Here is a 17,403-nt window from a genome sequence, read left to right as displayed (position 1 = left end):
AAAAACAGTGTGTCAGAGAAATAATGGTTGTTGTGTGTAGGTGACTGAGTCTTTGTGTCATTGTAGGTGTGTTGGTGAGTATTTGAGCAGTTGTGGTGAGTGAGTCTTTGAGCGGTGGTGGTGTGTTGACCTTTAAGTGGTACCATGTTGATGAGTGTTATATCTGAACTGTGGGTCACACCAACTTATACAGTTGATTACCTGCTTGATCAGATTGATTTGGTACCACATAACAACATGGATCTTCCATTTACTTCTGTCACATTAATCCCGTCATCCATTTTCTGTTACAACATTATTCACAGCCTGTTTATGATCAGTTTTCTTTTTACCATTGTCATATCAACTATTACCACAACCAATCTCTCTGTCAGTGTGTTATTTTTTTAATACTTGATCTGATAGTGTTGCTTAGCTTGAGGTCATAATTATGCAGATCTATGGTCAAAGATATTACAAATATGACCATCCTGGATTTAGTGCAACTCTGACTACATTATTTAATATGACCTTTCTTTTTCAAGACAGTAGAGTATGATTTGAGGGAGATTTGGCTTCTATTTCTATCAGGTGAAGCAAATGTGTAATGATCCTCTCTTTGGTGTATGTTATGACGTGTGTATATGTGTTAGCTTTTTCTTATCATTTCTAACTATTTCTAATTTTATATCAAACTCAGGCACTTGAAAATGTGGAGAACAAACTGAAAGCTGCCAGAGACCCAGAATCTAAGAAAAATTTCCAGAAAATGTCATTGATATCACGAGACATTGTAGAGAGTGGATGTGTTGCTGCAAAACACCCACTGGGATTTTGATGAAGATTGAACCACTTAATGAATCATTTTTAGTAAACTGTAATCCCATTCCCACTTTTTTTTTCCTTTTGTAATTAACTAAAAATCTGATTAATTGAATCAAAGAGAAATCCTAAATTTATATTTCAGATACACCAAAAAATGTGGAATATTTCCATTGATAAATCTATGCATAAACTTACACACAGAACACATAGATATACACATAAATATCATATATGTGTGTACACATATACATATATATATAAAACATACATAAACTCACATGCATATGCATGCATATATATATATATATATATATATATATATATATATGTGTGTGTGTATTGTACAACATGAATGTTTGATGAATTGGGTGTATAATTTCATCTTCTCCTCTGTTTAAACCAGCCTTCTTTTGTCAATGATTTCTTCTGACATCTTAGATTATCAGTGAAGCTGCTGTGTTCCCACTACACCATGGACCATCAGAAATAACAGTGTGTGCCCCCATCACAAATCTTCAGCAGAAGATGGCGAGTTTATTGAAATTTCTAAATATAATTTTTTAAAAATTCAATTTGTACTTTTGTAAATACAAAAACCAAACTATTATTATTATTATCATTATTAATGTTGTTATGATTATTATTATTATTATTATTATTATTATCGCAGAAAGAATTTGTAATTCATCTGCTGTATTTGTTGATTTTTCCAGTAAAATTTCTTAAAAATATTGAAACCATTTGATTGTGTTTCAATTTGGGGAGAAATTTTGATTTGAAGCTATATTTTATGCCATACAAATATTTTTTTCTCTATTATTTGATAAAACTGGGATAGTTTTATGACCTGAAATCATACTGGAAAAGGTTGAAAACTAAATTTGAAATTCAAACTGGAATTAAATTTCAATTAAAAATAATTTTGCATGGGAATTTTAATTTCAATTTTTTAAAATTTTCAGTAGTTTTTATTTATTTCATTTCAATTCAAGACAGTTTCTGTTTTATGTTAGTATTTCAATTAAAAAATAGAATTGGAGAAATGGGTTTGAAATATTTCAGGTTCACATTTATTTTGAATATAAGATTTTATTCCTCAACACCTTATTTTTACATCTGCTGGAATAAGTGGTATGAGTATAATAATGTTTGTCTGTCATTGTCGACAATTACCAAAGACATCATGTGCGAGAAGAAGATAGATCAAAGTGTGACCAGCTGTAGCCAATCTGGTCATTGCATGCTCAGAAGGTTCTATTACAGGTCAGGTGCTAGTGGTCCACTGTGAATGAAGGCAAAGAGTTGGCTCTGGACTTGTGAAGCTCACATTTTCTTTGTATTCCTGCAATCCTGTTCTGTTCTTAAGAGGTGGCACCTCTCTTGGTGCAGCTATGCCAAGCAAGGTGGTCCTGTACTTATATTTCCCAGGTGTCGGGATTGATCTGAAAGTACTTCAGTGAGCTTTTGAGTGTATCTTTGAAGAACTTTTCCGACTCACCTTGTGTATGCTTGCCTTCTGCCAATTCACTGTAAAAGTCTTTTGGGTAGTCATGTGTCAGGCATTCGAACAAGGCTAGTCACAGCCTGAGTCAGTTCTTATTCAGAGTTATTGCTCACCTAGATAGTTCAGCAAACCATATTTCATTTATACTGTTTAGTTTATGTCTGATAACTATGGTTGGATGCTTTTCCCTAATATCAACCTCTTTACAAAATCTATTGGGCTCATTTTATTATGGCATCAACACTAGTGAAGCTGCCTTTTACTTCACAAAACAAATGCATACTCACTGCTGTGTGTTGTGTCTGTTTATTGAAGGTAATATAAACTGTGGTGCAGAGTGAAGAGAGGACAATTGTTGAGGGTGAAAGAAGTGAGGGTATGAAAGGAGAAACAGTGATTGTAGAATCATCTTTCTTGGACTTTGAGTGACTATCAAGAAAACATTACCACAAATTTTTAGGGAAAGTATATTTGATTAGATTGACTTGATTGGAACTTGTTTTATTGACTCTGTGAAGAGAGTAGTTTGACAGATGAGATGAGTAAGGAGGGACAGTGCAAGAAGGAGTAATTAAGAGAGACACCAATGACAGCTACATGTTTTTCTGGTAACTGGGAAAGGGAGCATGAGTTCTTATTAGCTGTAGAAATTGTAAGGGACATAAACAAGGAATGATTTGGAGAAGAGGAAATATAAAACAATAATAATATTAACTGACTAGCAGTATCGCCTGGCGTTGCTCAGGTTTGTAAGGGAAATAACTATAAAGCATTTTTAGAGAGTTATAGCCAAAAAATAGCAAAAAAATGGGGGTAAATTTTTTTGAGAGTTAAAAAGGTTGAGTTGCGTCTCCATGACCATCTGTGGTTTGTGTTTCTGATTGTCGACCCCATGTCGAATTTATCGATCTTTTTCAGAACTGGGGGAACTTTTCAAAATTTTCGCTGCGTTAGTTTTGAATTATGACATTGGGCTATGTGTGTGTCAAGTTTCATCAGAATCGGTTGAAAGCCGTGGTCAGGGTGAGGGTACAACCTAACAGACACACAGACACGCACACAGACAAACTGCCGTTTATATAGAGAGAGATTAGGGACTGTGTGAGTGATGAATAGTTGATGTAAGAGTCATACAATTTTGGAAAATAAATAAGTGTACCTGTAAATATATTATCGGACAATTTAGTTAGAAAACAACAAAATAGTCTTTTCTCAAGTGAATCAGTTGGCATTTTGCAGGCCTATGATTAAAAATATTTCAACTATAGTTACTCTTTTTTCTTTATTTAGACATAGTTTACCTAGGACTACATTATCCTATATATCATTTCTTTTTAACATAATCTTTTCCCAGGCTTTACAAAGACCTAGTCTTCAGTAATGTGATACAATATTGATCAATAACAATATTGATCTCTAACATTCACTCAAAATGAGAAATATTGATTCCAGAATGATGCTTATTTTATGAATCTTGGATGACAGTTGACCCTAGCGATGTTTGAAGTATGAACATAGAGAACCATAAGTATATACTACATACCCATCATTCTAGTGATTCTATAGTCAGGTGCACTAATTATAATAATAATGATTTGTAACATAGGGTTGTGGTTTTGATTTTTAGACATGACTGTTTTGTGAATTTGAGCCAAACACTTCATTTTATGTTGCCATGCAATCACATCAACATCTGACATGTGGGACACCATGCACCCACCTGTGCAGGCAATGTTGATTTGATGGAGAGACTGAGTTGATGTAAAGCACAAATATTTAATCACTGTAAAGATATCCTCTGTGCAGATTGTTCAGCAAGAAATTGCAAAACTGTCTTTTTCAAGACTTGAGAAACAACCAAGGAGATAATACCACAAATGTTTGGGAAAAGTATATTTGATTAGACAGACTTGATTGGAACATGTTTTATTGACCCAAAAAGATGAATGGCAAAGTCATCATGGTGGGATTTGAACTCAGAACATAAAGGGGCATAACTAAATAGTACAGTACCTTTTGTCTGATGTTCCACTGATTCTGCCTTCCTAATAATCGTTACTAATTTAGGCCAACAATTCTGAAGGGAGATGGTAAGCTGATACTATTGACCTCTGCTCTTGACTGGTACTTTATTTTATTGGCCCACAAAAAGATGAAAGGCAAAGTTAATCTCAGCAAGATTTGAATCATCCACTACCCTGTTAATAATAAGTGATTAAAAGCATAAGTAGATGATTCATCTTAAGCACCTGTTTACTTTCTGAAGTCAGAGAAAGTAAACAAATTGAAGAAGGCATGGCTGTGTGGTAAGAAGTTTGGTTCCCATTTACATGGTTCCAAGTTCAGACCCACTGTGTGCCACTTTGGGCAAGTGTCTTCTACTACAGTCTCAGGCTGACCAAAGCCTTGTGAGTGGACTTGATAGACTGAAACTGAAAGAAGCTTGTCATATATATATATATATGTGTGTATGTGTTTGTCCTCCACCACTGCTTGAAACCAGTGTTGATATGTTTACATCCCTGTAACTTAGCAGCTCAGCAAAAGATACCCATAGAAAAGTACCAAGCTTTACAAAAAAATAAGTTCTGGGGTTGACTAAAATTCTTCAAAGCAGGGCCCCAGCATGGCCACAGTCTAATGACTGAAACAAATAAAAGATAACTGTAATATGGATTTGAGAAAAGTAATGATTGGCAACAGTTAATCGATAGAAGAGTTCAATAAGTTCAATTCACTGGATTGTGGACAAAACAACCCATTCTATAACATTACTTCCTCTTTCTTCCGTCCATCTCAATCAAATAACAAATGTCCTGAAAAGACCAGCAGAAGGGAACCTGTGACCCCTTTAGCATTCAGATTACACTCTCAAATGTAATGTTTATTTGTTCACAATTGTTTTAAATTAATCATGCATTGTGTCATAATTTCAAGATTTCAATATGATGTGGATGTTTATTTTTAGAATGACATTGTAGGGTAGGTGTGAAAGATCGGACCTGGCTGGTTTGAATATAAAAACAGGTAGAATATTTAGTTTGGATATGGTTTGAATGCTAAAGGGTTAAGGGGAAAATTATTATATTAGTGAACCCAGTCATAGTTTTATTGTTTTAAATTTATTTAAAATCTATTGTTTCAATTAATTGCAGATTTTAGAAACATTCATTTAGTTTTCATTATCTACATTTGTAATTGCTTGTTTAAAGTAATTACAAAAGTGTTTTTAAAAATTTTCATAAAGAAATAGGAATAATTATATTTTATAAAATAAGTTTAGCAGTATAAACTTATTTATAAGTTTATACTTATATATAAACTTATATATAAAGCAGTATAGGCGCAGGAGTGGCTGTGTGGTAAGTAGCTTGCTAACCAACCACATGGCTCCGGGTTCAGTCCCACTGCGTGGCATCTTGGGCAAGTGTCTTCTGCTATAGCCCCGGGCCGACCAATGCCTTGTGAGTGGATTTGGTAGACGGAAACTGAAAGAAGCCTGTCGTATATATGTATATATATATATGTGTGTGTGTGTCTGTGTTTGTCCCCCTAGCATTGCTTGACAACCGATGCTGGTGTGTTTACGTCCCCGTCACTTAGCGGTTCGGCAAAAAGAGACCGATAGAATAAGTACTGGGCTTACAAAGAATAAGTCCCGGGGTCGATTTGCTCGACTAAAGGCGGTGCTCCAGCATGGCCGCAGTCAAATGACTGAAACAAGTAAAAGAGTAAAAGAGTAAAAAGAGAGAGAGTATAAAGATGTTTATGAAATGCAGCCTGGTTGGATGAGGGTGCAGCTTTCAGTGCAGCTTTCCAACATAACAAAAAAAAGGTTCCCTATCCTAGCATTAGATTCATTAATCCTCGCAACATATGAAGTTATCAAAATGTATGAACTTTTTATTATTAACTGAAATATCTATGACAAAATTCATCAGGACAGATTATCATTGAAATAACGTTATAGAGACTTGGCTTATTCTTTTGTCAAGTTCAAGGTAATTGGCATGAGGACAACATAACATCTCTTAGAACAGGATTTTTTGTAGGTGGTGAGGCTGTGACAATTGAAATGAGCAGAAAAATTGCTAGGTTTAATAAAATTAAGAATATTTATAACTTTCTTAATTCGTCCAAAACAATGACTAAGAAAAAATTAAATGAGCTCAAAATCTTGCTTTCTCATTAATAAAGAGATGGTGAAAAAAATTCAGTAATTTTTTCTTGTGTTTGTGAGGTCAGGAATGGTATTTGTGAGTTTAAGAACCACTTAGATAACACAAGCTTAATGTCCAAGTTCTGAGGGGAATCCATGGAACTAATTGTTATTATTGGTTTCAAATTTTTACACAAGGTTCACAAATTTGAGGGAGGGTGTAAGTCAATTACATTGACCCCAGTATTCAACTGGTACTTATTTTATTGACCCTGAAAGGACAACAGGTAAAAACAGACAAAATGCTGTTAAGTATTTTGCCCGTTGTACTAATGGTTTTGCCAGCTCGCTGCCTTAACTGATTATTATTACTGCCATGCTGTGAAAGTGGCCAGCTGGTAGAATCAGACGAAATGCTTGCTGGCATTTCATCCGTTCTTACATTCAGAGTTTCAGTGCAGCCAAGTTTGACTTGGCTTTTCATTCTTTCAGGGTCGATGAAATAAGTATCAGATGGGCACTGACATCTATACAATTGACTAGTCCACTACCCAACAAATTTCTGGTCTTATGGATATAGTAGAAAGGATTATTGCCATGCTGTGGCAAGCTGACAGTCATTAGCATGCTGGACATAATGCTTAGTGGTATTTTTTCTGGCAGCTCTGCATTTTGAGTTCAAATTTGGCCAAGGTTGACTACCTTTCATCCATTCGGGGCTCTATGAAATAAGTACCAGTTACATACTCGGGTTGATATAATTAACTAGCACCCTCCCCAAAATTTCAGGCCTTGTGCCTGTAATCGAAAAAATTATTGCCATCCCCGTAATAACTGTTTTTAGCTGTAGCACAAATCTATTTGAAGGAGGGGGGTAAGTCAATTAAATCAACCCTAGTACTTCCCTGGTACTTCATCAACCTCTGGAAGGTAAAGTTGACTTTGGTGATAGTTCAACTCAGAACGAAGAGGGATGCAACAAAATACCATAATGTATTATTTTGTTTCATGCTCCCACGATTCTACCAGTCCATCACTCTGTTGTGATAAAGGTTTTAAATTTTGACACAAGGCCAGCAATTTCGGGGAGAGACTAAGTCGATTACATCGACCCTAGTGTTCAACTGGTACGTATTTTATCGACCCCGAAAGTACGAAAGGCAAAGTCGACCTCAGCGAAATTTGAACTCAGAACGTAAAGGCGGACGAAACGCCGCTAAGCATTTTACCAGGAACGCTAACGGTCCTGCCAGTTCGACGCCTTCATTGATGTAATTATTGAAAATTCTTTCAAGTCTCAAGATGAAGTTAACAGTCCTAGAAACTATCTCATTAACAACTCCTCTCAGATATTATTTTATTCAATAATTATTAACTTGCTTTCAGTATATACCTGGAATTTATTTTACTTCCCCCCCTCCGCGATTTTTGAGACTGAGCAGCAATTGTATCAATCTCATGTTTGCAAAGGAAACTCTCCATCTCTCTTGGATTACGGAAAAAGGAAAAAAAATAATAATTTCACCCTTTATTGTAATAATTCCCAAATAAAGGGTAACGAATGATACAAACAAGGGATTAAATGACGCAGGAAGAATCTAATTCACAGCCTTTCAGGTTTAAGTTACGTCCTTGTACGCCCTGAATTCAAATCCTATCGAGTTCTAGAGGCATCAAAATAAGTTGGTTCAATCAAATGCTGGCTCGTTTTTGTCGACTCTATCACCTCCTCCAAATTTTGCTATTTTGTGCTAATATAGGTTTCAAATTTTGACAGAAGGCCAGTAAATTTGGGGCTATGGGTAAATCGATGACATCGACCCCCAAGTGTTCAACTGGTACTTATTCTATCGACTCCGAAAGGACGATAGACAAAGTCGACCTCGGCGGATTTGAACTCAGAACATATTTCCAGTTAATATTAGAAATCAATATTGTCAATGAACAAAGCGTCGAGCTGGTAGAATCGTTAGCACGCCGGGTAAAATGCTTAGCATGAATTCACATTCCACCGAGGTTAACTTTGCCTCTGATCCTTTCGGGATCCATAAAATAAGTACCAGTTGAGCTCTGGGATCAATGTAATCGACTCATCCCCCGCCTCCCGAAGTTGCTGGCCTTGTGCCAATATTAGAAAGTAAGAAGCGGCATTGGAGCACGGTTATTGTTTATAGAATTACTGGCGGCAGATCTTGCAAGAGTTGAATTTGGTTTTTCTCTATTTGGTATCACCGAAAAATAAGTGTCAATGCGATACTGTAATCGATTTAATAACTGCTTTTCTTATGGTACTCAGCAAAAATCGATAATGTTTAATTGGGGATTCTACATTGATGGTTCTATTTATATTGAGTCCATGAACTGGTTGTCACTTAAAAACCACCAATAGACGTTTTAACCGCTATGCTGTAGAAAATGTTTGGCTATTATTTTTCAGACTTCTTTTTTTTTTTGTATATTTCATAGCTATATTGCAAGTATATAATAACAGTTACTAGCATAAATTCCTGACAAATGTGTAATTATGAATGTGTGTGTGTGTGTGTTTTCGTTTTTATGTTTCAATTGGAAGAGATCAACGATGACCGAGAGAGAACATGGCTAGTAAACATAGAAACACGCTATGTTCGAGTTATTCAAAATACTATCGATTAAGTATCTGGCAATCATTGAAGGTTATCCAAATGTAGAGTTAACTCTGACGACCTGTGATAATTTTACAGACAGATTGAAAATAACAAACAACCAAAGTGTTGGCAAAAAAAGACCGGTTTAGTGGGCTCCGAATGGAAGGAATCCATGTGGAAATAAACTGGTAAAACAACTAAATGTGCAACAGTCAAACCATTTAAAAGCCAATAACAACAACGATTTCTAACACAGGTAAAAGACCTCAGTTTCTTTGTGTGGTGGTTGGAGTGGGTAGTCGAGAAGACAGTAAAGTATACTAACGTCAGTACTGGTTTGATACTGTAAGGTTTCGATCCCAGCAAGGATAAAAAGCAAAGACAGTCGTGGCTAGGTTTGAATTCAGAACTTAATTATATCAAGGGATTTTTTTTTAATCTTTTACTCATACCATTTTTGCTATGGTGGAATAGGCGAACACTAAAAAAATAAATAAATAAACTGATCTTACAACAGTTAGTATCATCTAACACTAAGAGGTGTTAGGGAGTTCACGAAGAAGAAAAATCTTATCCATAACTCAATTCTGATAACCACCAGATGCAACAAACGGCTTCCTTCTTCCACCTCATGAACGTCATGTGTCCCTAGCTCTTTTGATGTCACTTGTGACCTCTGTGTTCGCTCACCATATTGCACGCCCCACTGATCTAAATACAGCAACAAGCTTACAAAATAATTCAATGAAAATAAGCAATAACCATCATTCTATACAACAATGTACACTCGAAAAATATAACCTAAACCATCATCACTATTTCGTAGTCACTCGTCCACCGAGGAGGACACGGCACCATAATATTGGCCTCGTCCTTTTCTCGTTCGTCATCACTTGCTTTCTACATCTAAAGTAGGGCATGAAATTCAGTCAACCGAAACATTGTTCAAGGAATTCCTATTCATCACCGTTTCCTCTCCCTTTGAAATGTGCAGAGAGCATCCTTTTTCTACACCCATTAGTATCGCACTTGGATATCTCCATTCGAACTGGAACATTATTCTCTGAGTCAGTGAGGTATTCGCCAAGCCTAACCTTGGTGACATGTTATACGAGAACAAAGCTCAGCCTATGTGCAATTCATAAGAAACATTTGATATTCCACTTGTCCAGCATCCTTTTCAGCGATTCTGAACAAAATGCTACATTGTCAGACATCACTTATTTCCTTTGACACCCTCGCACTTTCAGTTACTGACTCTCCCTTAATCTCTCTCAAAATAGCCACCTCTCCGAATTCACAGTGAATCTTGTAAAGTGCCACATCAACTGTTCATCTCCTTCAAATGTCTTCTGCTCGAATCTTCCCGTCTTATGCACGTTCGGCGCAGGGTTAGCTGACTGCCATAGATCTTAACACCTAACCATCTTCGAAGATCTCTCTTGCGACATAAAAATCAACTTTTTATTTTATCAAAAGTAGAGTTCTGTCCACTACTAGCACCATACTATATAACCTCTTTCTCGGATTTAAACACATACCAGCTCCTTCTAACAGGATCCTTCCGCACCCCACTATGTCTTTTATCATAGTAACTATCCTATTCTCCACCTTCACTTTCCCGCTCACTCAGTTCTTATCGTGATATGGCTATATGGAATTCAGAGCGATTCAATGATAAAGGACCGCCAGCCTTCCACATGGAGAACAGTTTCCTTTGACTCAGAGAAATTTTCAGTTCTGGGATCTCATTATCCTTCTAAAACACCGACTTGCCCACCTTTTCATTCATCCCGGTAGTTTTGCAGTCAATTATAAACTTGTTCCCCTACTTTGTAAAGAACACTCTTAACGGTTCACCTTACTTTCAGCACTAGAGTCACTCCTTTCCAGAATAATTCACCAATATAATTCAATTGTACATTGCTCGACATCTAACTGTATAGAAATCTTTGTCCACAATCTATAAGAGACATTTCTTTCTCCAGAGCTCACAATGTTTCCCTGTCAGCAGATCATATCTATACCCAACCCATCGACACTATCAACAATGTGGATAATCCCGATTACCTAAGCATCAAATAGTGTTCCATGTACCATCAAAAGCACAGATCTGGTACCTCTAGACCTAAACACATTACCCCTGAACACCTCCATACTACTGATCCCACTCCAGCTTTCCTCTAGTCACTAAAGTGGTTGTCCAAACCGTGTCAAGAGGGCCCTCTCACCATGCTCTCTACCACAATTTCGAATACGGGTAGTGAACGAGGGATTACCTGTACCCAATTGAGGCAGTAGCTACCGGCATAGCAGTCTTCTCCTGTGACTGTTTTCCTATCTACAAGAGTTTCCAGAATGACCCTGTTACATTGGAAGCAAATCAATTCAGGATTGGGCTCTTGCGATCCCGATTATATGTGGCTTGTAATCTTTAAAGCACATTCCTCGAATGTTCAAAGGGTGGTTTCATTACCCCAAATCTCACCGAAACCACTGCTGCAAGATCTCTCTTGAGTTTTGTTTCACATTGACTATCAAGACCTGGTGACTAAATCGCCCACAGCCACAATGTCCGGCAACCGCCGCAGCCCCACCAAAATTTAATTAGGGAAGTAAGCCACTTTCGAATTTGTCTCCGGTAAGTCCAGATAGAGCAATCAACCTTCCAATCTCATTAACGCGTCCACTTGTTTTCTGATGTACTTAACACTTTCTAGCTCATTAGAGGCAACTGCGAAAGTCTCTGATGATCCCCGTGTCTAACTGGTCTTCGTCACTCGTCTCTGAGTACAGAGTTAACGTAGTCCCTTCCAGATACAACAGCAAACACTTCGTAACGTGGCACTTCCTACAGTTTCGCTATAAGTCATACTTTCTTTGGCCCCTTGTCCAAACTCCATCACCTTATCGTTTCGCTACTGATCCAGATATTCTCCGACATATCTCTTTTGTTCACTGAAATATGCGAATAGAAAAATATGGTCGAGCATAAAGAATGAAATTTCGTTGGCCAGCAGAAGCAACAAATTATTTTTTCTTCTCCCAAATACCCCGCACCGCTGCCTCTCCCGACCGACGTCACTTTCATCATTAATGTCTGACTTTCACATTACAATCATAATGTGTTGAAAAAAGAAAAAGGTAAAAATTACTAAATTATAAAATTGAAACCTTTCTCACTTACAATGGCGACTGCTTCAGTAGTAATAAATAAGATATAGATATATGCATATAGACATTATGCGACTTACAACTATTTAAACTGAACCAAATAAATGAGGGTATCCAGTCAATCTTCTCTGTGTATGAATATATGAGCATTTGAATATATTTTGATTTCAAATTTTGGCACAAGGCCAGTAATTTCGGGGGATAAGAACTTGGCTGGTACTTATTTTATTGAGCTCGAAAAGATGAAGGCAAAGTCGACCTCGGCGGAATTTGAACTCAGAACGTAAAGACGGATGAAATACCTATATCTTTACTACCCACAAGGGGCCAAACACAGAGAGGACAAACAAGGACAGACAAACGGATTAAGTCGATTATATCGACCCCAGTGCGTAACTGGTACTTAATTTATCGACCCTGAGAGGATGAAAGGCAAAGTCAACCTCGGCGGAATTTGAACTCAGAACGTAGCGGCAGACGAAATACGGTTACACATTTCGCCCGGCGTGCTAACGATTCTGCCAGCACGCCGCCTTCATTTGAATATATATTAATTACTAATCAGATAAGAATTGGATAGGTCGAACCTCGTTATAATGTTAGAAATCATTATTGACAACAGAGGAAATTTCTTACAAAAAAATTCTTACAAAAATCTCTGCTTCAAGGACATATAATTTCCTGTTTTAAGGGTTTTTATAAATTAAAACTTTATATAATTTTATGCAACTTCTGTTAACTATTATTTACATTATTTACATTTGACGGATATTTGTCCTCATCTTGTTTGTTGTTAACACAACGTTTCGGCTGATATTCCCTCAAGCTTTCATCAGGTGTCTTGGGGAAATTTCGAACCTGGGTTCTCGTTCCTAAGGTATTTTTCGATATTGTTATTATTATTATTGAGTGAGAGAGCAGTGCATGCTATCAAAGTGACACTGGGGTAAAATATACGAAGCCCAGTATACCCATCATGACTACCTGTCTGATAAGGATACACCAGTCACACGCATCACAACCATATGTGTGTGACATGGTGGTCTCATATCAAGATAAACAGCACATGGCCTAGCAGGTGGGATCCAGTTAGAATTTTCTTCTAGTCGAGTAACCCATCCCGCTCAAAAGATCCCCGAATAAGGGTTGTTTAAGGATAGAGGTGAATTATTCAAACCCCAAAGAATCCCTCTCAACACACGGCTATGATTCTTCCCCACTACTTCTGCTCGTGATCAGAGATGCACATATCGTCAGCCACTAAGGGACATGCTCAACTGGTTAAGGTCAAACAACTGACAAGCAAATCTGTGGTATTGAGCAGAATATTTGCTGTAGCCCATGTTTTATACCAAGACAAAGCAATGCATATAGTAACACTTCCAATCAGTTAAGATCAGAAGCCATGAGAGCCACTGCCTGGTACTGCATCAGGGCATTTATTATTATTATTATTATTATTATTATTATTATTATTATTATTCAGGTCACTGCCTGGAATCGAACTCGGAATCTTGGGGTTAGTAGCCCGTGGGCATATGGCGTAGTGGTTAACTATATTCCAAACATCAACTTACTAATGGCAAGAATTCATTGTTTTACTATATCTCTTAAAATTCTTGATTAAAATTAGTATCTCATATCACGATTTTCCGAAAGTCAGTCAGGATAAAAATTCATTGTTCACTGCTCACTCAAATGTATGTATTTTACTATTTCTGTTATCGGTTTCGATGTTTCATTTGTTTCTTGGACAAGTTGAAAATAATGTGGAAATTTTCGTTAAATGGGAAGGAAACCTCGCTTTGAGATAAAAGCCATGTTTGTCGAACATTTAATTTCTGTTAACCAACACCTTGTCTTCCCTCCAAAAATAGTAAATGGATTTTGTCCTTTAAAATGAAGATTTTCCAATGCACAGATGAGTTTCGTCACGTTTCTTGCATTCCGCGAATTATATTTGAAATAATTCGTTGACTAACTTATCATTTGTAACATAATTACTTCTATTCATTACATTTCATCTTTATTTACGAAGTTTTAGTTCTATTTATTTGCTTTTTTAATTATATTTCTCTGAAGAAGGATTTCTATGCAGGCAAATTCTTGGTATTGATTATAGAGCAAGGACCTTGTTTAAACAATTGGAATTATTTGTTTCTCTCCAGTCTTTTCCGTTTCTTTGTAAGGTTAGCTTCGCTTGTTTGTGTTTTGCACCAGACTTCATCTTCCATAGAGATTATCTCAATAGAAAGCTACGTCAGGCGACAGTCATATTCTGTTGAAAAGAAAACAAAATGTAAAAAAAAACCACTAAAGAATGCATTACCATTCATGACTGTAATTATTGAATATCCACCGAAGCTGTTTGCATAAGGAAGTATCTCTTCATTGCTATTTCATTCATAGACACCAGGCTAATTTATTTCTCTCTTCACAAGACATATGTGCGGCAAAGATCAAAAGAACTGCTTGCATCAATAATTTCCCAACATCTCAGCCGAGTCAGTTGGAAATAAAAAGAAATCTGTGAACTATTCATATTGTTTCCGTAAAATAGAATGGTAAATGAAATTTCCTGAGAATGGAACAATTTCATGCAACCATAAAATTCCTTCATACTTTGCAACACTTTTTTCGTTGTCTTCACTAATCTATTTTAGAAATAATGAAGAATGTGACTTCTTGTAGAAAAGATGTTTTATATTTGCGAACTTGCACGCATACAATCACATACATGTACACATATTCATTCACATGCACACATAAACTTATACACACACATATACTTTTATAACCTTTCAAATTTACTTATGCAACACACACAGTCACTCACTGACATACACACATCCAGGCACATACACACAAGTTCAGAAAATGCATAGATGCGTTTATATACATGGTTCCGGACTCAGTTCCACTACGTGACACTTTGGGCGTCTTCTACTATAGCCTCGGGCCGACCAAAGCCTTGTGAGTGGATTTGGTAGACGGAAACTGAAAAAAGCCTGTCGTATATATATATATATATATATATAATTATCAATAATAATATAGGGTGAAATTAATTAATTTGGAATAATCATTAATTTCACCAAGTAGATTTCGGCATGTAAAAGCCCCATTCAAGGAAGGTTTAAGTAATACTAAGTAATTAAGGGTTTAGCAACGATTTGCCTCACCACACACCGAATTTAGAAATAGCAATGTTTCTAGTGCCTTCAAATTTAATACACAATTATGAATAATTGAGACGCAATTATTTATAATTGAAGAGTCCTACGCTGAAGAGAAAAATAGTTGGGTAAGACATAATTATTTAATTTTCATGCTTTCCTATGACTTAATTTCGAAACGTACGTCCGTAGGTGACTTAATATAGAATGATTGTCGTCATTTCTTTCTCTTTTGCCTGCGTTGTTTGCCTTTTAAGTGCTGTGGTTTTACTGGGATCTCCCTTTTAAGTAGAAAGAATAGCCATAACTCTTTGACTGCTATTTCTAAATTCGGTGTGTGGTGAGGCAAATCGATGCTAAACCCTTAATTACTTAGTATATATATATATATATATATATATATATATATATATGATAGGGGTATGGTTATTCAAGGTCTGATGAGGCAGCTGCATTGTTTTTTTCGCTTCTGACGTTTGTCTTCAAGAGAGGCGCTGCGAGAAATCTCAAAGAAGGAAACAACATCGCTGACGGTGTGACGCCAAGCTGATCTTAAGATGCTTGTTGTTCCACACGCGCTTTTACAGTCTGCTAAATGCCTTGTTTGCCTTGTTTGAAAATATGTCAATTTCTTTATTGATATTCGCGTCTGATGAGATTGTATATCCAAGAACTGCTGTACCAACTTCAGTTCTGCTTCAGGAATGGTGATGTGGGGTGGGTTGTACTCTTCCTCAGGAGCTAGTTGGTGTAGGACTTCAGTCTTTTTCAAGCTTATTTCTATCTTGAAGAGCTGGGCGGCCTCTGCAAATCAGGATGTGATGCGCTGCAGGGCTCTTTCTGTGTGTGCGACAAGTGCGGCATCATCTACAAAGAGATGGTCCAGGATCAATTGCTCTTGGGTCTTGTTATGGGCCTGTAGGCGCCAAGGTTGAAAAGACTACCATCAAGACGGTACCTGATGTAAACGCAGTCTTCAGCTTCGAGGTCTGCAGTGGTCTGCCTAAACATCATGCTGAAGAAAATGCTGAAGAGAGTTGGTGACAGGACACAACCCTGCTTCATGCCGTTGTTGATGGGGAATGGCTCTGATATGTCGCTGTTCAGGCAGACTTGTCTTTGTTGGTATTCATGAAGTTGAATGATGATTGTTAGGAATTTTGGGGGACAACCGAGTCGGTTTAGAATCTGCCACAGACCTTTTTCTGCTCACAGTGTCGAACGCTTTTGTCAGATCGACAAATGCTGCATAAAGTACTTTGTTTTACTCCCGGGACTTTTCTTGGAGATGCTTGAGAACGAAAACAATATTTGTGGCGCACTTTTTGGCTCTGAAACCATATTGGCTTTCTGGGAAATGATTTTCGGCGATGGGCAGAACAAGTCTGTTGAGGATCAATCTTGCTAGAACTTTTCCTGCAGTGAAAAGCAGGGTGATCCCCCGGTAGTTTGAAGTCTGACTTGCCCGTTTGCTTTTGTACAGTGTAATGATGACAGCATCGCGGAGATTTTGTGGCAACTTGCCCTATTCCCAGTATGCAACGAGGAGCTCGTGGAGTTTAGCATGTAGGACAAGGCCCTCATGATTCCATGTCTCTGGTTGTATGCCATCGACTCCTGCTGCATTTCTAATCTTCAGCCGGCCTATAGCAACTGTGGTCTCTTCCAGGGTTAGAGGCTCATCTAGTTCCATTCTGATTGGTTGTTGCTGGATCAGTACATCGTTTTCGTCAAACCAGTCCGTGTTCTTCTTATTCTTCGTAAACTCAAGGATTTCTGCAGAGGTCTGTAGAATGGCGGTTTTCAATTGCTCCCATAGGATTTCTGGAAAGGTATCTAAGGGGTAATTCGATTGATCAAGCTTTGCCTGTAGGCCTGCCTGGAAGTTTACTATCACTTCGTTTAACTGCAGATTTTCTTGTTGGCTGGTCCTCTCTTTTTTTTAGTGTGGGCTTGAAG

At 37.2% G+C, this 17,403-nt stretch overlaps 2 protein-coding genes across 2 annotated transcripts in view; one reads left to right on the top strand and one right to left on the bottom strand.

The window, feature by feature from the left end:
- LOC115209819 (very long-chain specific acyl-CoA dehydrogenase, mitochondrial) overlaps window positions 1-1,426 on the top strand; it is a 38,436-nt gene extending 37,010 nt beyond the window's left edge. Inside the window, exon 20 of the mRNA XM_029778375.2 lies at window positions 680-1,426. Coding sequence (XP_029634235.1) covers window positions 680-817 — 138 coding nt within the window. The 3' untranslated portion in view covers window positions 818-1,426. The remainder of the gene's footprint in view (window positions 1-679) is intronic.
- Window positions 1,427-14,428: 13,002 nt separating this feature from the next.
- The window catches only part of LOC115209818, a 383,965-nt gene continuing 380,990 nt past the window's right edge, over window positions 14,429-17,403 (bottom strand). The window contains exon 5 of the transcript XR_004998422.1: window positions 14,429-14,546. The gene's annotated coding sequence lies outside the window, so the exon portion shown is untranslated. The remainder of the gene's footprint in view (window positions 14,547-17,403) is intronic.

The sequence above is a fragment of the Octopus sinensis genome, linkage group LG3 (genome assembly GCF_006345805.1).
Source record: "Octopus sinensis linkage group LG3, ASM634580v1, whole genome shotgun sequence".
NCBI classification, from domain to species: domain Eukaryota; kingdom Metazoa; phylum Mollusca; class Cephalopoda; order Octopoda; family Octopodidae; genus Octopus; species Octopus sinensis.
Note: the sequence above shows the minus strand (reverse complement) of the source record. Positions and strands in the feature narration are given on the sequence as shown.